Below are 16,911 nucleotides of genomic sequence, written 5' to 3'. Positions count from 1 at the left end.
GAGAATCTCCAGACTTAAACACCTCGGTAATCTATTGTTAGATTATCTATATTGTACGGTCGTACCGGTCATCATTCCTACTTGCATCGTAGCCTTTTAACATCCTTATCCTAACTTATCGTTAAGCGAAACCATAAGTGTGTTAAAAGGCTACGATGCAAGTAAGATGACGACGGTACGACCGTACAATATAGATAATTTAACAATAGATTATCTATATTGTACGGTCGTACCCGTCGTCATTCCTACTTGCATCGTTGCCTTTTAACATTATATACCAGAAAACTCTGCCTTAAGCTAGTCCCAATTAGATTTCCCAGGTGATGAATCACTACGGTTGCCGTCATGGCTCATTCATGGCATAAACCATAGCCGGCCACCATAAATCTCAACAATATTATCCTCGTTTTCCCGCTCGGTCTAATACTTGTGAGTAAAGCCACGTGATGCGGCACGTGGAATACGCTCACTAAGAGCTCTTGGGAGATCTTGAGGGGGCATTTTCGTGAAGGTGAAAGTAACGCGAAAGAAAAGATAACGACAAACTAGAATCAAAGCCCTAGTCAGATACTTATCCCTTGAGTACGGGGCAATCTATCATCTTATCACCTCCTCTCACCCTTTCTCACCCCAAGTCTCACCCCGTTCACCTCTGTCACCTCAGTCTCGAGAATTCTCACCCCTATCACCCGCACTCACCCTAAGACACTTTTTTTTGCCATTTGAATTTTCAGGGCGCTTCAAGGATTGGCCGCGCAGAGTATATAGCTTAAGTACGGCTGAGCGGACGGGAAGCCCTGTTCTCCACACCCTGTGGTCGTATGTACTTGCTTCAGTCTGAAAGGGAGATATAAAGAAAGAAAAGTGAGACTATCGCGCGACCGAGGGGGTCAGTATATAGGACAGCACGCTCAAGGGTCGGATTCAAACCCCAATTTCTGGGGAGCATCGATCATCAGTAGGTCAATTACTCTGCGACGATACCCTCAGACCTTCACAGAGATTGTCCGAACAAATACGTCATCGGCGACGCCCAGGACCTTGTCGCCCTACTTAACCGCTGCTTCGGGAAGGTGATCTCCCAAACCGGATCATCGTCACGTGTTATTGGATCGCCCCGCAGAAGACGAACATCGATCTTCGATCTTGTTTCTCCTTTTCCTGCAGCAACCCCATATGGCCTTGACAGTTGCAGTAGCGGGCGCGACTGGTGCTGTAGGAAGAACACTCGTTGAACAGATCCTGAAGGAGACCAAATTTTCGGTGGTGGCTCTGACACGAAGGGTATGTTCCAGTAAAGCAAAACCCCCTGATTCCTCAAAGCATACCCAGTGACAATTGAAACTAGGAACATGTCGAATCACCAGTCAGCAACGTACAATATGTACAAATAGACTATGATGATCACGCAACACTTGTGCAGCAGCTAGAGCGTCATGCAGTGCAGACGGTGATCTGTGCAATTGGCATGTTAGGAGATGACTGTTCACAAGCCCAAATCAGTTTAATCAAAGCCGCCGACGAAGCAAGCACGGTAAAAAGGTTCATAACGAGTGAATTTGGCTATTTCACACATGAAGAGTACCGCCTCCCCAGCCCTCGCCCCGGTTATATCCCAGATACTCTTTTTGTACCTGAAGCTTACACACACCGGCAGGAGACGGCATATTGATCCAGGGATTGACTGGTTCTTGGAGGCTGCAAATATTCTCAAGAACAGCAGTTTGACCTATACTCGCCCTGTTTGTGGCGCATTCATGGATTTCCTGGGAATGCCACACGCTCGTTCAAATATTGCCCCAATGAACATTGTCGTTGATGTTCTCAATCGTCAAGCTTGCATTCCTGGGGATGGAAATACGCCTATCACCATGATTTACAGTTATGATGCTGCAACCTTGGTTGCCAAGCTGTTAGAGGTCGATGAATGGTCTGAATTCAGCTTTTGCAATGGGGATGACACTACTTTAAGTGAGGTGTTGAAGATAGCGGAGGAAATCTGCGGTAAGTACTCTTTCCTGGAACGATATACAGTTTGTTCTAACTGTCATATGCTATATGAAGGCGAAAAGTTTCAAGTCAAATATCTGAAGGCCGAGGACGTCAATAATGGCAATATCCCTATACTAAAAGTTCCCGACGGAAGTGGCATAGAGCCAAATGAACTTTTAGACTACAGTATATTCGGGTATCAACTTTACCTTGCAAGAAGCTTTCAGTTACCCGACGAAGGGCGAATTGGAAGCAGATTCCCCGGCTTTAAACCGAGGACTGTCCGGGACTTTATAGAGTCGACTTGGAGAGCTCATGTATAGTCAAGTCATTTGGGCGGAGGCGTTCTCGAACCCTCAATCAATTTCGAGTCCGCCTTGAATTCTCAGGTTTCAGCCTTGTATTCTTAATTCCTAGCAGAGCAAAGTTGATTATTTCAGAGATCTTAGTATTGCCCTTTCTCGACTGTGAAGCGGTTTTCGCCTATTTCTCACCGAGGCGGGGCCTAGCGCCGATCATAAACAAGCCACACACGTAGCCTCATACAATTTGTGGGGCACTTTGAAGCCTTCGCGCCAAACAACACTCGAGAAGCATGCTAGACGATTCAGCCTCCGCCCAGTTAGTAGTAAGCAATTTCTCTAGAACTACAAGAAAATCCCCATCGAAGATCACGTCCGTGATATTATTGCAGAGCTTTGTATATTCAACGCTGCCCGAGACGAGTTCGGACTTGGAGATCGAATTTGCTTCGACAACCACACCAAATCTCTCAATACGTGCGGCGGTATCGAGGAAAATGCAAACAAACCATCAGGCATACATCTGAAAGAAAAAGAAATCCCATGAATACTAAATATTGCCTTTATTCGATGGTCTTGGTATTATAGCACTACTTTTCCGGAATGCATCTATTGGATGAGAAGGTTAGCTAAAGTTAACGAAAGAATGGATACCGGACTACCTTCATCGACGACTGAAGCATGGTTTCTTGCTAGCTCCTGCCCGTACAGAATTTTAGGAGCTGCCTGTGGGATAATCAATAGGCCTATTATTAGTGATCCATATTATAGTATTCCACACGACGGCAAGCAGGGGGCACGAAAATCACGCGTTGTTGGTAGGATACCACTTGGTGAAGAAATTCTTTATTCAAGGTATTTTATTACTATGTTCCCAAGTGATTGATCAGGAGCTCGCCTCACGAGGCCCACGAAACGGTCATTCAAAGGGCTGGCGACCATCTTCAGCTTGTCGGTAGGCTTAATAACACCCCGGCATAGTAGAATCATATAGTTAGCATGAGCAAAAGCAGACAAATAAATTTATTATCATCAGCTGAGCTCACCAGGGGGGTTCGCTGTGAGAAAATTTCATTGTCTTGGGTCTAAGCCTGTCGTAGGGTTGCAAAACAAGCTGCCTCCAACAATTCGCCAATTAGTATTGCCTGTCCGTAACGAAAAGAATGAGATAATAGTTAGATATTTTCTCTTGAAGTTTGAACCTTCCGAGCTTCTTGCTTAACTTATTAGTCGTTGTGGCCGGCAAATGGATTTTTGGAGTGCCGTGGGACATTCGGATTATTCAACAATCCGATGCCTCGGGGGTGATGATTAATCTTTTGCCCTAAAGTCCGCTATGCTGCGTTTTTCTGAGCTACTTCAGTACGTTGCTTATAGTCTGCACAGTACGAAAATCAGTCAAGATCAGACACGTGAAAGCAACGACCAATGGCTGAAGCAAACACAGCTGTGGCCGGGACCCGAAAACGGGGGCGCCCTCGCACCATGGAGGACGACCATCAGCCGCATCCTGCTGAGGAGGTAAGCAGATAGATAGAAACAGATCAACTGTGCATCAGCTGATTATATGCAGCGACGCCGCAAGCAGATTCGCGTGGCCCAGCAGACGTATCGCCGGCGCAAGGAGGTCATGATCACTAGCTTACAAACGCGCGTGCAAAAGCTAGAATCGAGTATTGAAGAGCTTAGCGAGTCCTTCCTGTCATTCAGTGATCTTCTCCTCGGGGCTGATATACTTGAAAAACAACCACGGGTGGCCTCCGCTCTCCAGAAAATTACGGAGCAATACGTGTCGCTCGCTAAAAGCGGATGTGAAGATCATGCTCAAGCAGGAGCTGCGAGCAACGCCCCAGATCTAAAGCTAAGCGTTGCGTCAAATTTCAATTTAGATTACAATCCAGACATCGCCCAGCACGGTACCCTACCGATTCTGGAAAACATGAAGTCGTCACTTCCCACAATGGTTCAGTCACAGTTACCTCCAACGCCACCCTTTCAAGAACAACCCATTCTCCCAGTTGACATCGATCTACTTTCACCTACGATTCCAATATCAACTTCAGGCCCTCCTTTACATAATGCACTGACCATCAAATCTCATGCAACTCATACAAAGCAAGGGTGGGCGTTATCACACAGTCTTGTTCGACAATGCTACGAAAATGGATATCGGTTGCTAGTGGATTCACCTGATGATTTCACAACGATTCAGAGCATCTTCGGCCGACAATTGACCACTCCTGAGCGCAACAGCCTGATTTCCGCATTTTATACTGCTATACATGACGAGATTGGCGACAAGGTTAAGCACGATGCTAATTTTCTCAGTTCAAAAATAAACGCCTTCGCTTCAGAACGACTTGAAATATTATCTAGTACATGGCAGAATGAGACGAGGTTTGTCTCAGAAGAATGGCTGGATGCAAACGAGGTGCAGAGGTTTTTGAAAAAGAAAGGCATCATCGTTCAGGACAATGGCTTTGTGCGTTCTAGTTCGCCATTCGATTTCCTGGCGAAATTTGATGTGCTAGCTTTCATCGGGTGTAAGTCTTTCCATTTAATAGTTACAGCTCAGCCGATCAGTCGTTAACACCTGGCAGTGCTGTCTCTCGGTCCCATCTGCGTTGGTTGTGGGCCAGCATTCCGAATGCGTGATGTTGAATATGCGCTACACCTCGCTACTTCAGAGAATGCCTGGCCTTTTGACGTTGGGTGTCATTTTGCTTCTTAAATTCATCTATACTGTAAAAACCTTGTTCGATTTATAATTTTTCTTAATAATCGACTGCATTTTGTAACGTATATCACAGTAGCGGTATAAAACAAAAGGAGTCACAAAAGGTACCAACTACCTTACTTATCATCATGGGACGCTCGAATTTGTTAAGAATGGACGCTTATACTACGATCAGTCTAATTCATTCAGGTATCACCTTTATCTCAGTCAATGCTTGAATATGGCTTTTGTTGGGAACACGTCGTGCGGTTGACTCTTCGATTCTGTGTCGGACAAACTGGTAGGTCCCAACATGCCTACTTTTTTGGCCAACTATTCTAGAGATAGGAATAGATAAAAGAACAGCGAGTTTTCAGCTTGCTTCAAGCCGAGCAACCCTTCCGTTTCGCCCAGCGGCCTGTGCAGAAATTAACAAAAAGCAACGATGACAAAGACTCCGGCTAACCGTGGCAGATATTAGCTTTGCTAATGGCGCACTGCGCTAGCCGCCTTAGCTCCACAACGAAGTCAGCCACGAGCTTTATGTTGGAAACTTTTCCTTTGGACGTATCGGGATTGATTAGTAGAGTCCAGCGTAAAATCCTCCGAGATCCAGGGGCTGAAGGTTACGAGGTCCCACCCAATTCCATGGGTCCATCAACCGAGCCGCACTAAGAGTAGCCATATTTCAACTTTATTTAGTTGGCCAAATCTGAGCTCGGGAGCCGGGAATGTTTAATAATCACTCCGATCGGACATACCTCTTAATTCAGGGGAGACAGATGTATATATCATCATGCCGAAAGGAGGTGATTTGTTCAGTAATTGAGCCCAATTTATACTTATATCTTGTACGTGATATTCCTACTCTCTCATCGGAAAGCCCTCCGGACGACCAACCTCCCCAATGGCGGACTCTATCGTCAATTCCAGCGCGGAGCAGTCAGACGACGAATCCGGCCAAAAGACCGACTCCCGGGACATCTCACAATGGCTCATAACTCCAGATATAGTACAAATACGACAACGTAACGAGACCAACGGTGGGAAATTGAAGAAGCTGGGTGTGACATGGCAGAACCTCACAGTAAAGGGTATCAGCAGTGATGCGCTTTACAACGAAAATGTTCTCTCCCAATTCAACCCATTCGGGAAGGGCAGCAAGAGCCCACCATTGAAGACTATTATCGACAACTCTTCTGGATGTGTCAAACCCGGTGAGATGTTGCTTGTTGTTGGAAATCCAGGAGCCGGCTGCACAACGCTGCTTAGCATTCTATCAAACCACAGAAATGGCTTCGCAGACATTACTGGCGACGTCTTGTTCGGTTCCATGACCAGTCAAGAAGCCAAACGGTATCGTGGTCAGATCATCATGAACACAGAAGAGGAGATCTTCTTTCCAGCTCTTTCAGTTGGTGACACCATCGACTTCGCCACACGTTTGAAAGTGCCCTTCCACCTACCACCCGACATCGAAAACGAGCAGGAGTACGCCCAAATATACAAAGAGTTCCTCTTGAAGTCTCTCGGTATCACACACACAAAGGATACCAAGGTCGGAGATGAGTTCATTCGTGGTGTTTCGGGTGGCGAGCGCAAGCGAGTTTCCATTCTCGAATGCCTTGCGACTAGAGGCAGTGTCTTCTCCTGGGATAACTCCACTCGTGGTCTCGACGCAAGCTCCGCGCTAGATTGGACGAAAGCCATGCGTGCCATGACAGATATTCTTGGCCTCACTACAATTGCCAGTCTATACCAAGCTGGTAATGGCATCTACGAGCAGTTCGACAAGATTCTGGTTCTCGACAACGGCAAGCAGATCTTTTACGGACCTCGAGATGAAGCTGTGCCATACATGGAGGATCTTGGCTTCCTATGCGACCCTGCAGCCAACAAATCAGATTTTCTCACGAGCGTATCGGCACCTGCTGCACGCACAATTGCCTCAGACTTTGAGGACCGATTTCCTCGATCAACAGAGGAGCTGCTCGCTGCTTATAACAACTCGCCCATCAAGCCAAGGATGATGGCCGAGCTCGACTACCCCAATAGCTCGGAAGCCCAGCAGAATACAGCGGACTTCAAGGAACAGGAGGCTCGAGAAAAGCACAAGAACCTCCCAAAGAACGCTGCAGAGTCCGCAGGTTATTTCCGTCAGGTGCAGACGGCTACTATACGCCAATTTCAGATCCTCTGGGGTGATAAGCAAACTCTGTTTATCAAACAAGCCACAACTATCGTTCAGGCGTTGATCGGTGGCTCACTGTTCTACAATGCTCCGGACAACACGGCGGGCTTGTTTATCAAGGGAGGCTCACTTTTCTTCTCTCTACTATATCCTACCTTCATCGCTCTCGCCGAGGTTACGGATTCGTTCGTCGGCCGACCCGTCTTAGCCAAACACCGAGATTTCGCTGTCCACCATCCATCTGCCTTTGTCTTCGCCCAGGTCATGACCGACATCCCGATCATGCTCTTCCAAATCTCGCACTTTGGAATTGTGTTGTACTTCATGACTGGATTCCAGTACACCGCCCAGGCTTTCTTCATTTTCTGGCTCATCAACTTGATCTCGGCCCTGGCCATGACACAGCTGTTCAGGTTCATCGGTGCCGCTTTCCCGAGTTTTGACGCAGCAACTAAAGCTTCTGGATTTACCATCGTCGCTGCCTTCACATATGCAGGTTACATGATTCCCAAGAACGAAATGCACCCATGGTTCGTTTGGTTTTTCTGGATCGACCCCATGGCCTACGCGTTCGAAGCATTGCTCGCGAACGAGTTCCACGACCAGGTGATTCCTTGTGTAGGCCCATTCCTGGTTCCAAATGGTGAGGGATACAGCCCCGAAACAGGAGGCGGACAAGCATGTACCGGTGTCCGCGGTGCGCTTCCAGGAACAACCAGCGTTACTGGTGACCAATATTTGGCTTCCATGTCCTTCAGCCACAGCAACCTTTGGCGCAACTTTGGCATTCTCTGCTCCTGGTACGTTTTCTTTGTGGTAATGACCGTCTTCTTCACTTCCAGGTGGAAGCAGATGGGCGAAGGTGGTCGCGGCCTCCTCATCCCCCGTGAGAAGCAGAAGAATGTACCTAAGGCTGTGGTTGCGGATGAGGAATCCCAGGCTGTCGAGAAGCTATCCGAGAACTCCGGCTCCGATTCCGAGAACTCTGACGCAACCATCGACAACCAGCTCGTCAACAATACATCGGTCTTTACCTGGAAGAATCTGACATACACCGTCAAGACGCCGCATGGCGATCGTCTTCTTCTCGACAAGGTTCAAGGTTTTGTCAAGCCAGGTACGCTCGGTGCTCTTATGGGATCTTCAGGTGTAAGTGCACTAGCAATGCGATTGACATATGGATATATGCTAACATTCTCACTCAGGCCGGAAAGACGACACTGCTCGATGTTCTAGCTCAACGTAAGACTGACGGTACAATTCATGGCTCCGTTCTAGTCGATGGTCGTCCGCTCCCCGTTTCCTTCCAACGATCTGCTGGTTACGTTGAACAGATGGATGTCCACGAGTCATTGTCCACGGTGCGTGAGGCTTTGGAATTCTCTGCTCTTCTTCGTCAGAATCGTGAAATTCCCCGGGAGGAAAAGCTCCGCTATGTGGACGCGATCGTCAAGCTTCTACAGTTGGAAGATCTCGAGCACACCCTCATCGGTCGCCCTGGTGCCGGTCTTTCTGTTGAACAGCGCAAGCGTAAGTCTGAATCTATTGAACAGAGTCAAGACAGACATTAACAACTTATCAGGTCTCACAATTGGTGTTGAGCTCGTAGCTAAGCCCAGTATTTTGATCTTCCTCGACGAACCTACTTCTGGTCTCGATGGCCAAGCCGCAAAAAACACAGTACGCTTCTTGCGCAAACTCGCGGAAGTCGGACAAGCTGTCCTCGTCACGATTCATCAGCCGTCGGCCGACCTCTTTGCCCAATTCGACACTCTCCTCCTACTGGCGAAGGGTGGCAAGACCGTATACTTTGGCGATATCGGCCATCATGCAAAGACCGTCAAGAAATACTTCGCTGATCATGGCGCACCGTGCCCCCGAGAGGCCAACCCTGCTGAGCACATCATTGAAGTCGTATCAGGAAGTCTTTCTAAGGGCAAGGACTGGAACGAAGTCTGGCTCAACTCGCCAGAGCACGAGAAAATCACTCAAGAGCTTGACACTCTTGTCGCCGATGCTGCTTCCAAACCGCCTGGAACTGTAGATGATGGCCATAATTTCGCATCGCCCATGTGGGAACAGATAAAGCTTGTCACGCACCGTATGAACATCTCTTTGTTCCGCAACAAGGAGTACATCAACAACAAGCTCATCTTGCATATACTCCTGTCTCTTTACAACGGCTTTTCGTTCTGGTCGATTGGTAACAGCGTCAGCGATCTCCAGCAACGCCTCTTCACGGTCTTCAGTTTCCTGTTTGTCGCCCCTGGTCTCATCTCCCAGCTTCAGCCTATCTTCATCGATCGTCGCAACGTGTATGAGACGCGCGAGAAGAAGAGTAAGACCTACCACTGGGTGCCATTCGTAACTGGCTTGATCGTTTCTGAGCTGCCCTACCTGGTCGTCTGCGGTGTGTTGTACTTTGTGTGTTGGTACTGGACTGCTGGATTGCCAAATGATACCAAGTGGGCAGGCAGTACATTTTTCGTCGCAGTAAGTTCTCTCCTCTTTAACTGACTCTTCGCTCCGAACTAAAAAACTGTCTAGATCTTTTACGAGCTGTTGTACACCGGTATTGGACAGTCGATCGCCGCGTATGCTCCCAACGCAACCTTTGCATCTCTCGTCAACCCGCTGGTCATCACCACGCTCGTATCATTCTGCGGTGTCTTCGTTCCTTACTCCCAGATCACGGCGTTCTGGAGATACTGGTAAGCCTCATACGGCTATCAACACCGCCGAGATCAGTGCTAAAATTACACTTTAGGATCTACTATCTCGATCCCTTCAATTACCTCTTCGGCGCCTTCCTCACCTTTACCACCTTTTCCGTCGATATCAATTGCGAACGGGGCGAGCTTGCGGTCTTCAACCCTCCTGCGAACGAGACATGTGGCGACTATCTCTCCACCTATCAACAAGGCATGGGACGTGGCACGAACCTTTTGAACCCAGGCGCTATGGAGAACTGCGAGGTGTGCCGATACACTACTGGACAAGATTACTTGAAGACACTCAACTTGAACGAAGAGTACTACGGCTGGAGGGATGCGGGGTTGGTTGTATTGTGGGCTGGAGTGTTCTATGCCCTGGTTTTCTTGATGATGAAGTTGCGAACCAAAGCGACGAAGAGGGCGTCTGCGTAGACGAATGGTGTTTGCTGAAAAGTGAAAGATTGCCAAGGTACCTTACTCGATGAAGAGTTAAGACGGAGTGCGAAGTTGAGCGCGTACGTGTTAGTTTGAGGTGGGGTATTGAAGCTGCACAAAGGAAGATTCAATTAATAGATCATAGAATTGCGCACTTGCGCCAAGCTTAGACTGTTGTAATAGTTTCATTGGGTAATTTGAGCCGTAATGCACTCTCAAAGCTTTTAGCTCCAAAAAGAGCATCTGAAGAGGTATCACTATGAAATTCGAATTGCTCTTCTCCGTTTTGTCTTCTTTCTGATTCTGCCCCTGATTTTTGAACCGCAGCAGATTTTATTTCTAGGGTCAAGTAGCAAAAGTTGTCTACTCTGAATCTGCGTGTGGATTGATATGTATCACCAAATTGGTCTTTCGCTCATCATGTCTCACAGCCATAAGTTCTTTTGCTTTGCCAAATATCACACTTTATCCTGTATGTCCACTTGTTATCTAAAAGTATAAGTCTGATAACAAATTGTGTGAAGGTAATAGGGGACCTGGTCTAGAAGCTCATGATCTGTAAGTTGATGCTTAAATGTACTCTGTGACACTACTATTTCTCAAAAGTATAGCACAATTATATGAGGTTGACGAATATTACGATCAAGTTAGTAATAGTTAAACAAGGTAACCTTTTTGGAGGTATATGCGCAACCTGATACTGTTTGGATTTGATCAACTGTAGAGCAAGAACTACACGTAGACGTTGAATATTGGAAACCGTGAAGTTTGCATCACTTCATTTTCTAATTTGGAAGCAAAATATGCTTGCCCGCCAATAGCCTACTGAAAGTTGTCATAAATGAAGTTCAGGTCATGAAGGAGGGGCGGCTAGAAATTTGAGCCTTGATGTCTATTTACGAGAAGGAATCGTACTTTACGCCTGAGCTGTCAATCTCATGAAAGCATGTCTCCTCTTAGCCCGCTATTCTGAGGCACTTAACGAGCTAGAACACGATTTGGTGCCTAGAGGGTCTTTCGTAGTCCATTTGAAAGCCTTAAGCTTAAACGGTGGCTTAAGCACTTTCTGTTGATATGGTCGCTAGGTCTATGCAAAACAGAAAACCCACAATATCAATATGAGTAAAACTAGTATTATTTCCTAACGGCTGTTAAAAAGCTAGTATAATTGCTAGATAACTAACATATTAAATATTAAAGCTTAACTCAAGAAGTCTAATTACTAACGGCTACCAAAAAATATATAAAAGAACTCAAACGAACAAAAACGACATCTGGCTAAAGTTTCAAACAAAAGTATAATCCGACACTAGAACTGTAAATCAAGTTCGAAGAAAAAAATAATACATGAAAACACCATACCAAAGAATTCTACTGAGACTCCAAACCAAGTAACCATACAAAAAGAAACAACTTCGCGGAAAACATAATATGCTTAAGAATTCAAAAGACACGTAAGAAACTGCGAAAGGGCATAAAGAGTTTCCGAACACAAAATCCCATGAATGTGGATTCCTACAAATGTGACATTTCTACTAGTATAGGTAGGAAAGGGAATATTTCCTAGGAGAGTTGGAGAGGCGGATGGTATAGAAGGGGAGAATTAGTAAGGAATAAAGAGGTAGGCCAAGGAGGCCTTAGGGGTCATGGAGCCGTATATACGAATATGGTAGGGCGTGTGGCCTGGCACAAAGGAGAGAGGGAAGACAATGCGGCGAATATTGGTGGAGAATGCGCAGCTCTTTGTACACTGGAGGGTGTCTGATCTCTCGAGGCAGTTCAGTTTTGGACTGGGACCGAGGGAGTAAGGGGTTCAGATTATTATCACCGCGACCACCGCGACCAAGTCCATATCTCATGAATTTTATAATATAGGAAACAGAGATATCACATAACAGCCTCAGCTCTAGAGGCTAGCCATAATCTTCCATACCGATGTAAGACGACGAGGGCCATGAATAGGAAACGAGTTTATTCATTCTGCTCCTCTGTCTTCCATGTCGTCGCAACTTCGTCACAATCCTTCATAATCTCATTCCATTGCATTCGACTCCACCGTTCCGGCCTTTCGATTGCGTCCACGAAATGTTTCATTGCAAGCACCATCTGTGCCGACCAACGCTCCTTACTAACTTTCCCAATACCAGCAGCTTGGGGCGTCAGTAAGAGACGATTGATTTTCTCTTCAGAAGCCCGATTACGCCCCTCAACCTCACATAATAAACTCCAGATGCTCTCATAGACAACCTCCCGGTCCCAGACGACATTCGTCGGCTCTCGCATAGTTGGACAGATAGCCACCCAGGCACAGCGCCGGGAATTTTGCAAAAGCGGCTCAGGGAACGACACAAGCTTGCATGTGCCTGGCGGCGCGAATCCTCGCCATTTCGCATAAAGCTCCAGCTGCACTGCGCGCGTTAGAGCTCCGTAGTCATCACGCGGGCTGAAGGCTAGTGAGATGGCGTCGTCAAAACCTCCATCTAGACGGCCATACGAGTTCGCGGGTGAGACAATCAGGTCAAATGTTACTGAGGGGTCGAGGCGGTTTAGGCGCGAGTTGATAGGGGTGATCGTTAGCTTCGATGGCAATTCGGGCCAATGCTCTTGCTGGGCCGCTCTGAAAGCGGTGATGAAATCTGCATCCTGGCAGAGCAGGATGATCTCCGGGATGTTGGCAGTCATATTTTGTAGCTTTGATAAATCATGTCGCGGTCTTTAGAAGAATTGGTAGTCGGGCCTTCACCGCTCTCATTGGTGACCGCCTCGCTCAGTTGGACTAAACCCCTTTTTGGCCATGGAAAATAAGAACAGCAATTGAGGCTGAGGTGAGTGTGGAGAACGGAACTGTTGATGCGATGTAGGATTTCAGGGAGAGATGGGAGGACACGAAAGTGGGAAGTTGGAAGGGCAGACGGTGTATCTGCGCGCGCTCGTTGGATGCCTACGGCACCAGGCTTTTCTTATGTTTTTGGGATATGGGATCTACATTTATGTCGAGCTGGTACCCAGTCTCTCTTTTTGAGGACCAGCTCTCTTTCTATGTTTTTATTATCAGGCGTACGGGAAGTTCTTGCTTCAACTGGAGAGAAGCGCCTGCATAGCCATTATCATACTAGTTAGGTTGATTAATTGATTGATTGATACTGGACCAGACTGCTATCGTGCCGTTGTCATTTCAATATTTAAAATTAAGGGAGAATGTTCTAGGTTTCTAGACTATTTCCGTTGTCGAGGCCTCTCATTATACTGTCAAAGAAAGCCATATCGACACCCTGGAATGCCCAGTCATCGACCCCGGCAGTTAGCCCCGGATCCTGATAGTTCTGTAGGAGGGTATCAGAAACGGTATCCTGATATCGCGATGTGAGCTGCGCAGGCGGACCATTGACACAGTTGACAGAGTTGTAATCCGCTTCGGCCATTGAACTGGGAAACGAATTTCCATCGGAGCGTCCAGAGCCAAGATCACGCACTGTAGCTTCCGAGCTCTCGGTGTACTGTACACCAATAACCGGAGCGTGGGGATGGCCGTTACTAAAAGGCGGTTGTGCGTTGTCCATTTCCCGGGAAACAACGCCCTGACGGGCAATCCTGACGATGCCAAAGTAAGGTATTTGCACCAGAACAACGCCGTTGTCGTTTTCGCTTGACTGTAATACTGCACTTTCCGGTGTCTGAACGCTGACGCTCTCTGTATTGACGCCATCTGCTGTTTCGGAATCGATGGCTAGCAACTTATGTAATAAGTCCGCACTTTGGGCACTTAAGGTATCTCCGTTAAGGCGACTGATTTGCTCCATATTCACCTGCGCCTGCTCTATCATGGCACGATCACTTAGGTATTGGTGCGCTAAGAGGTTACTGGTCTGTGGAAAACGGTGGCTGTCGAGATGCGCCAGAAGTAGTGTGATGGCGGCCATGAGTGCAAAAAAGTCAACTGTCCGACAGCAGAAATTATTCCTGTTATAGCCACGAAACATGATAAATCGTAAGAGAACCTCCCTTGATGCATTCACGTAAGTCATTTTGGAATATTCGTATTTCCGTTCAGGTGATGAACGAAGCATGTAAGGCAGATGGAGCTGAATGAGCAGGTTGTAATGGTATAACTGGTTGAACAGCCGTCCCATATCTGAAAAGAGAGCCTGTGGATCATGCGTGACACTGTCTAGGTTTGGCATAAGCCACCATTTGCTAGGCATGCTTCTACCCGCTTTCTGTAGCTCCAAGTCGAGGGTTTGTGTCAGCGCAAAGTCATTAGCGCACGGGTCAGACTCGTTGCGCTCCAATATGCGAGACGCCAGAATACAGTGCATCCGCTCGAGGCGGCCCATAGGGGTGTCATCATTGAATGCTGTGCCAGTGGCCATGCTCCGATCAAAGGAGCCTTGCGTAAGACCCAGCATGAGACACAAATTACGGTCGAGGGCGACAATTCGAAACCACATGAACTGTGGATAAGCTTTCGTTCTGTGGTCAAGGACCTTGTACTTTGCTCGGCTTTGACTTTGATGGAGGTTCATCATTTGCGCAATATTCATAGCCCTCCGGTTCGCTAGCCAGCTTCGTCGTAGATTTCCACCGTTATGGTAGTACATGCTCTCCATCATAACACATTCCAGTCCTTCGATGCTGCCAAAAAACTCGTCGTTGGTTGTGACCAAGTTGATAACAGTTCCTGCTAATCTTTCCATCAGGGCAGGGAGTGGTTCCAGCAAACCATCTATCGCCCCAATGAGATTAGGGTGAAGATGCTGCAAGAAAGTAGCGATATAAAGCATATGTCTTGCGATCAGCACTGGATGCGAACTCGGACTAGGTATTTCGAGTAAACTGTCTGGCGACTTGAGGCCGTTCTGCTGCAAGACAGCGTATGGCGTGTTTGTAATTTCATAAAAAAGTATGGCTTTTTTACCGTGGGAATTGTATATCCTCTCGATAACCTGTCGTGAGGGCAAGGTCTCGTGCAATCTTTGAGATAGCTTTTCATATCTCCCCTCAGCTTCAGCCGGGCCATGATCCTGATAGAAATAAGCGACATGATCCACTGGACTTTCAAAGAATAAACGTACACCCGAAGGCTTGCGTAAAGACAAGAAATGTGAAGATTCTTGGTCTGTTGATGCAGTGTCTGGAGTAGGGATTCCATAACTAGGTGTCGGAAGTCCGCTAGCTGCAGGTACTCCTACTCCCCCGTGCCGGTCCACTTTCCTAATCAGTCGCTCAACCAAGGCCTCAACCCTCGCAACACGATCGTTATCTTGATCGCTCGTGTGGGATCGTCCCTTCCTCTCGAGATACCCTGCGTTCTCTCTTCCGTCAACAAACTCAAACTCCTGGCTCACACATTTGGACCCTCGCCGCTGACAGCCAATGCAGATGGCATCAGTATCTGCCGGAGAGCTGGGATCTGCATAGACACATTTCATCTTGCGCTTTTTGCATTCCCAGCAACTCTTAGTCCCTTTGCGGATTTTCCTCCGCTTCGCCTCTGATTCGGCAATAATTTCGTAGTCCATATCCATATCCATGCATGGAGTTAGCCAGTCACTCTGTCGCGGTGTTTTGGACTGCGGAGGCCGTGAAAGATGATGGAAGGTGGATCGGGCGATCGGATCTTCGGCGGGGGAATTTCTGGGGGCGGCTGACTCAGCAGATGTCATTCGACCGCCGCGAAATGCAATATGCGGCGGACGAAAGCGCCTCTCAGTATTTACATTAATAATACATCCTTACATTCAACGTTAGCGGGAAATATGAAACTGTTAAGGATTCCCATTTGGACATAGTGCAAATAATGACTAGCAAGTTAGACATAGAATGGGCGGTTCGGGCAATTCGGGGCCAAGGAGGATAGTCTCGGGGTATATCTTCAACAAGTTAAACTACAAATAACCGCTTAGAATGTAGCTAATGTAGTGATCTAGCTATACTACCCTTTCCCAACAGATTTTGTTCGCTAGCTTCAAAATGGGCCTTGTTCATATTGTGATGATCTCGTTTAAAGAGGAGGTGACGGCGGAACAGGTGGAAAGCGTAAGTCTTGTTACTGCCGAATTGAGTCTTTTTGGAAAAAGCAGATGGTAAATCTTTGAAATTTAGGTAAACCACCGCTTCCGAGCCCTCAAAGATCAATGTGTACGAGCAGAGTCGAAAACACCATACATCACCAACCAAATGGCAGGCAAAGACATCAGCGTTGAAAACCTATCAGTAAGTCCCGTATTCATAAGACTTGGTAATATTTGGTTCATTTGGGATGTTTTAGGGGGGATTCACTCATGTTTATGTTACGCAATTTGACAACGAGGAGGATAGAGATTATTATCTGAGAAAAGATGCGGCACATGCGGAGTTTGGGGAGATAGTGGGACCTTTGTTCAAGTCGGCGCAGGTGAATGATTTTGTTGCGGGGGGTTTCTGATATTCCATTATCCAGGAAGGATTAATATGGGAGGAGTCGTCAATGTTCACGTTGGGTACTACCAATAGTAGTTGGTGATCAATAACATCTTCATACCGTGTCAGAAAAGACACTTTAGACACTACGGGCCTATATCC

At 47.2% G+C, this 16,911-nt stretch overlaps 5 protein-coding genes across 5 annotated transcripts; 3 read left to right on the top strand and 2 right to left on the bottom strand.

Moving 5' to 3' along the window:
- Positions 1-1,176: 1,176 nt before the first annotated feature.
- Positions 1,177-2,315, top strand: N7511_005212 (uncharacterized protein; the record flags this gene model as incomplete). The annotated part of the gene is made up of 4 exons (XM_057127589.1): positions 1,177-1,284; positions 1,349-1,534; positions 1,581-2,004; positions 2,065-2,315. The coding sequence occupies 4 exons, from the start codon at positions 1,177-1,179 to the stop codon at positions 2,313-2,315; spliced, it is 969 nt and encodes a 322-aa protein (XP_056984106.1).
- Positions 2,316-3,722: 1,407 nt separating this feature from the next.
- On the top strand, positions 3,723-5,025 carry N7511_005211 (bZIP transcription factor; the record flags this gene model as incomplete). The annotated part of the gene is made up of 3 exons (XM_057127588.1): positions 3,723-3,815; positions 3,868-4,837; positions 4,895-5,025. The coding sequence occupies 3 exons, from the start codon at positions 3,723-3,725 to the stop codon at positions 5,023-5,025; spliced, it is 1,194 nt and encodes a 397-aa protein (XP_056984105.1).
- An 892-nt stretch (positions 5,026-5,917) lies between these two features.
- Positions 5,918-10,347, top strand: N7511_005210 (uncharacterized protein; the record flags this gene model as incomplete). Its single annotated transcript, XM_057127587.1, has 5 exons — positions 5,918-8,350; positions 8,407-8,731; positions 8,784-9,694; positions 9,749-9,912; positions 9,969-10,347. The coding sequence occupies 5 exons, from the start codon at positions 5,918-5,920 to the stop codon at positions 10,345-10,347; spliced, it is 4,212 nt and encodes a 1,403-aa protein (XP_056984104.1).
- A 1,974-nt stretch (positions 10,348-12,321) lies between these two features.
- Positions 12,322-13,032, bottom strand: N7511_005209 (uncharacterized protein; the record flags this gene model as incomplete). Its single annotated transcript, XM_057127586.1, has 1 exon — positions 12,322-13,032. One exon carries the CDS (start codon positions 13,030-13,032, stop codon positions 12,322-12,324), a length of 711 nt encoding a protein of 236 aa, XP_056984103.1.
- A 521-nt stretch (positions 13,033-13,553) lies between these two features.
- On the bottom strand, positions 13,554-15,881 carry N7511_005208 (uncharacterized protein; the record flags this gene model as incomplete). Its single annotated transcript, XM_057127585.1, has 2 exons — positions 13,554-15,371; positions 15,423-15,881. The coding sequence occupies 2 exons, from the start codon at positions 15,879-15,881 to the stop codon at positions 13,554-13,556; spliced, it is 2,277 nt and encodes a 758-aa protein (XP_056984102.1).
- Positions 15,882-16,911: the final 1,030 nt, after the last annotated feature.

This window comes from Penicillium nucicola (genome assembly GCF_028828085.1).
Source record: "Penicillium nucicola strain IBT 29836 chromosome Unknown utg000005l, whole genome shotgun sequence".
Lineage (NCBI taxonomy): Eukaryota > Fungi > Ascomycota > Eurotiomycetes > Eurotiales > Aspergillaceae > Penicillium > Penicillium nucicola.
The sequence above is the reverse complement of the archived record's forward strand: the minus strand, read 5'-3'. Positions and strand labels throughout refer to the sequence as shown.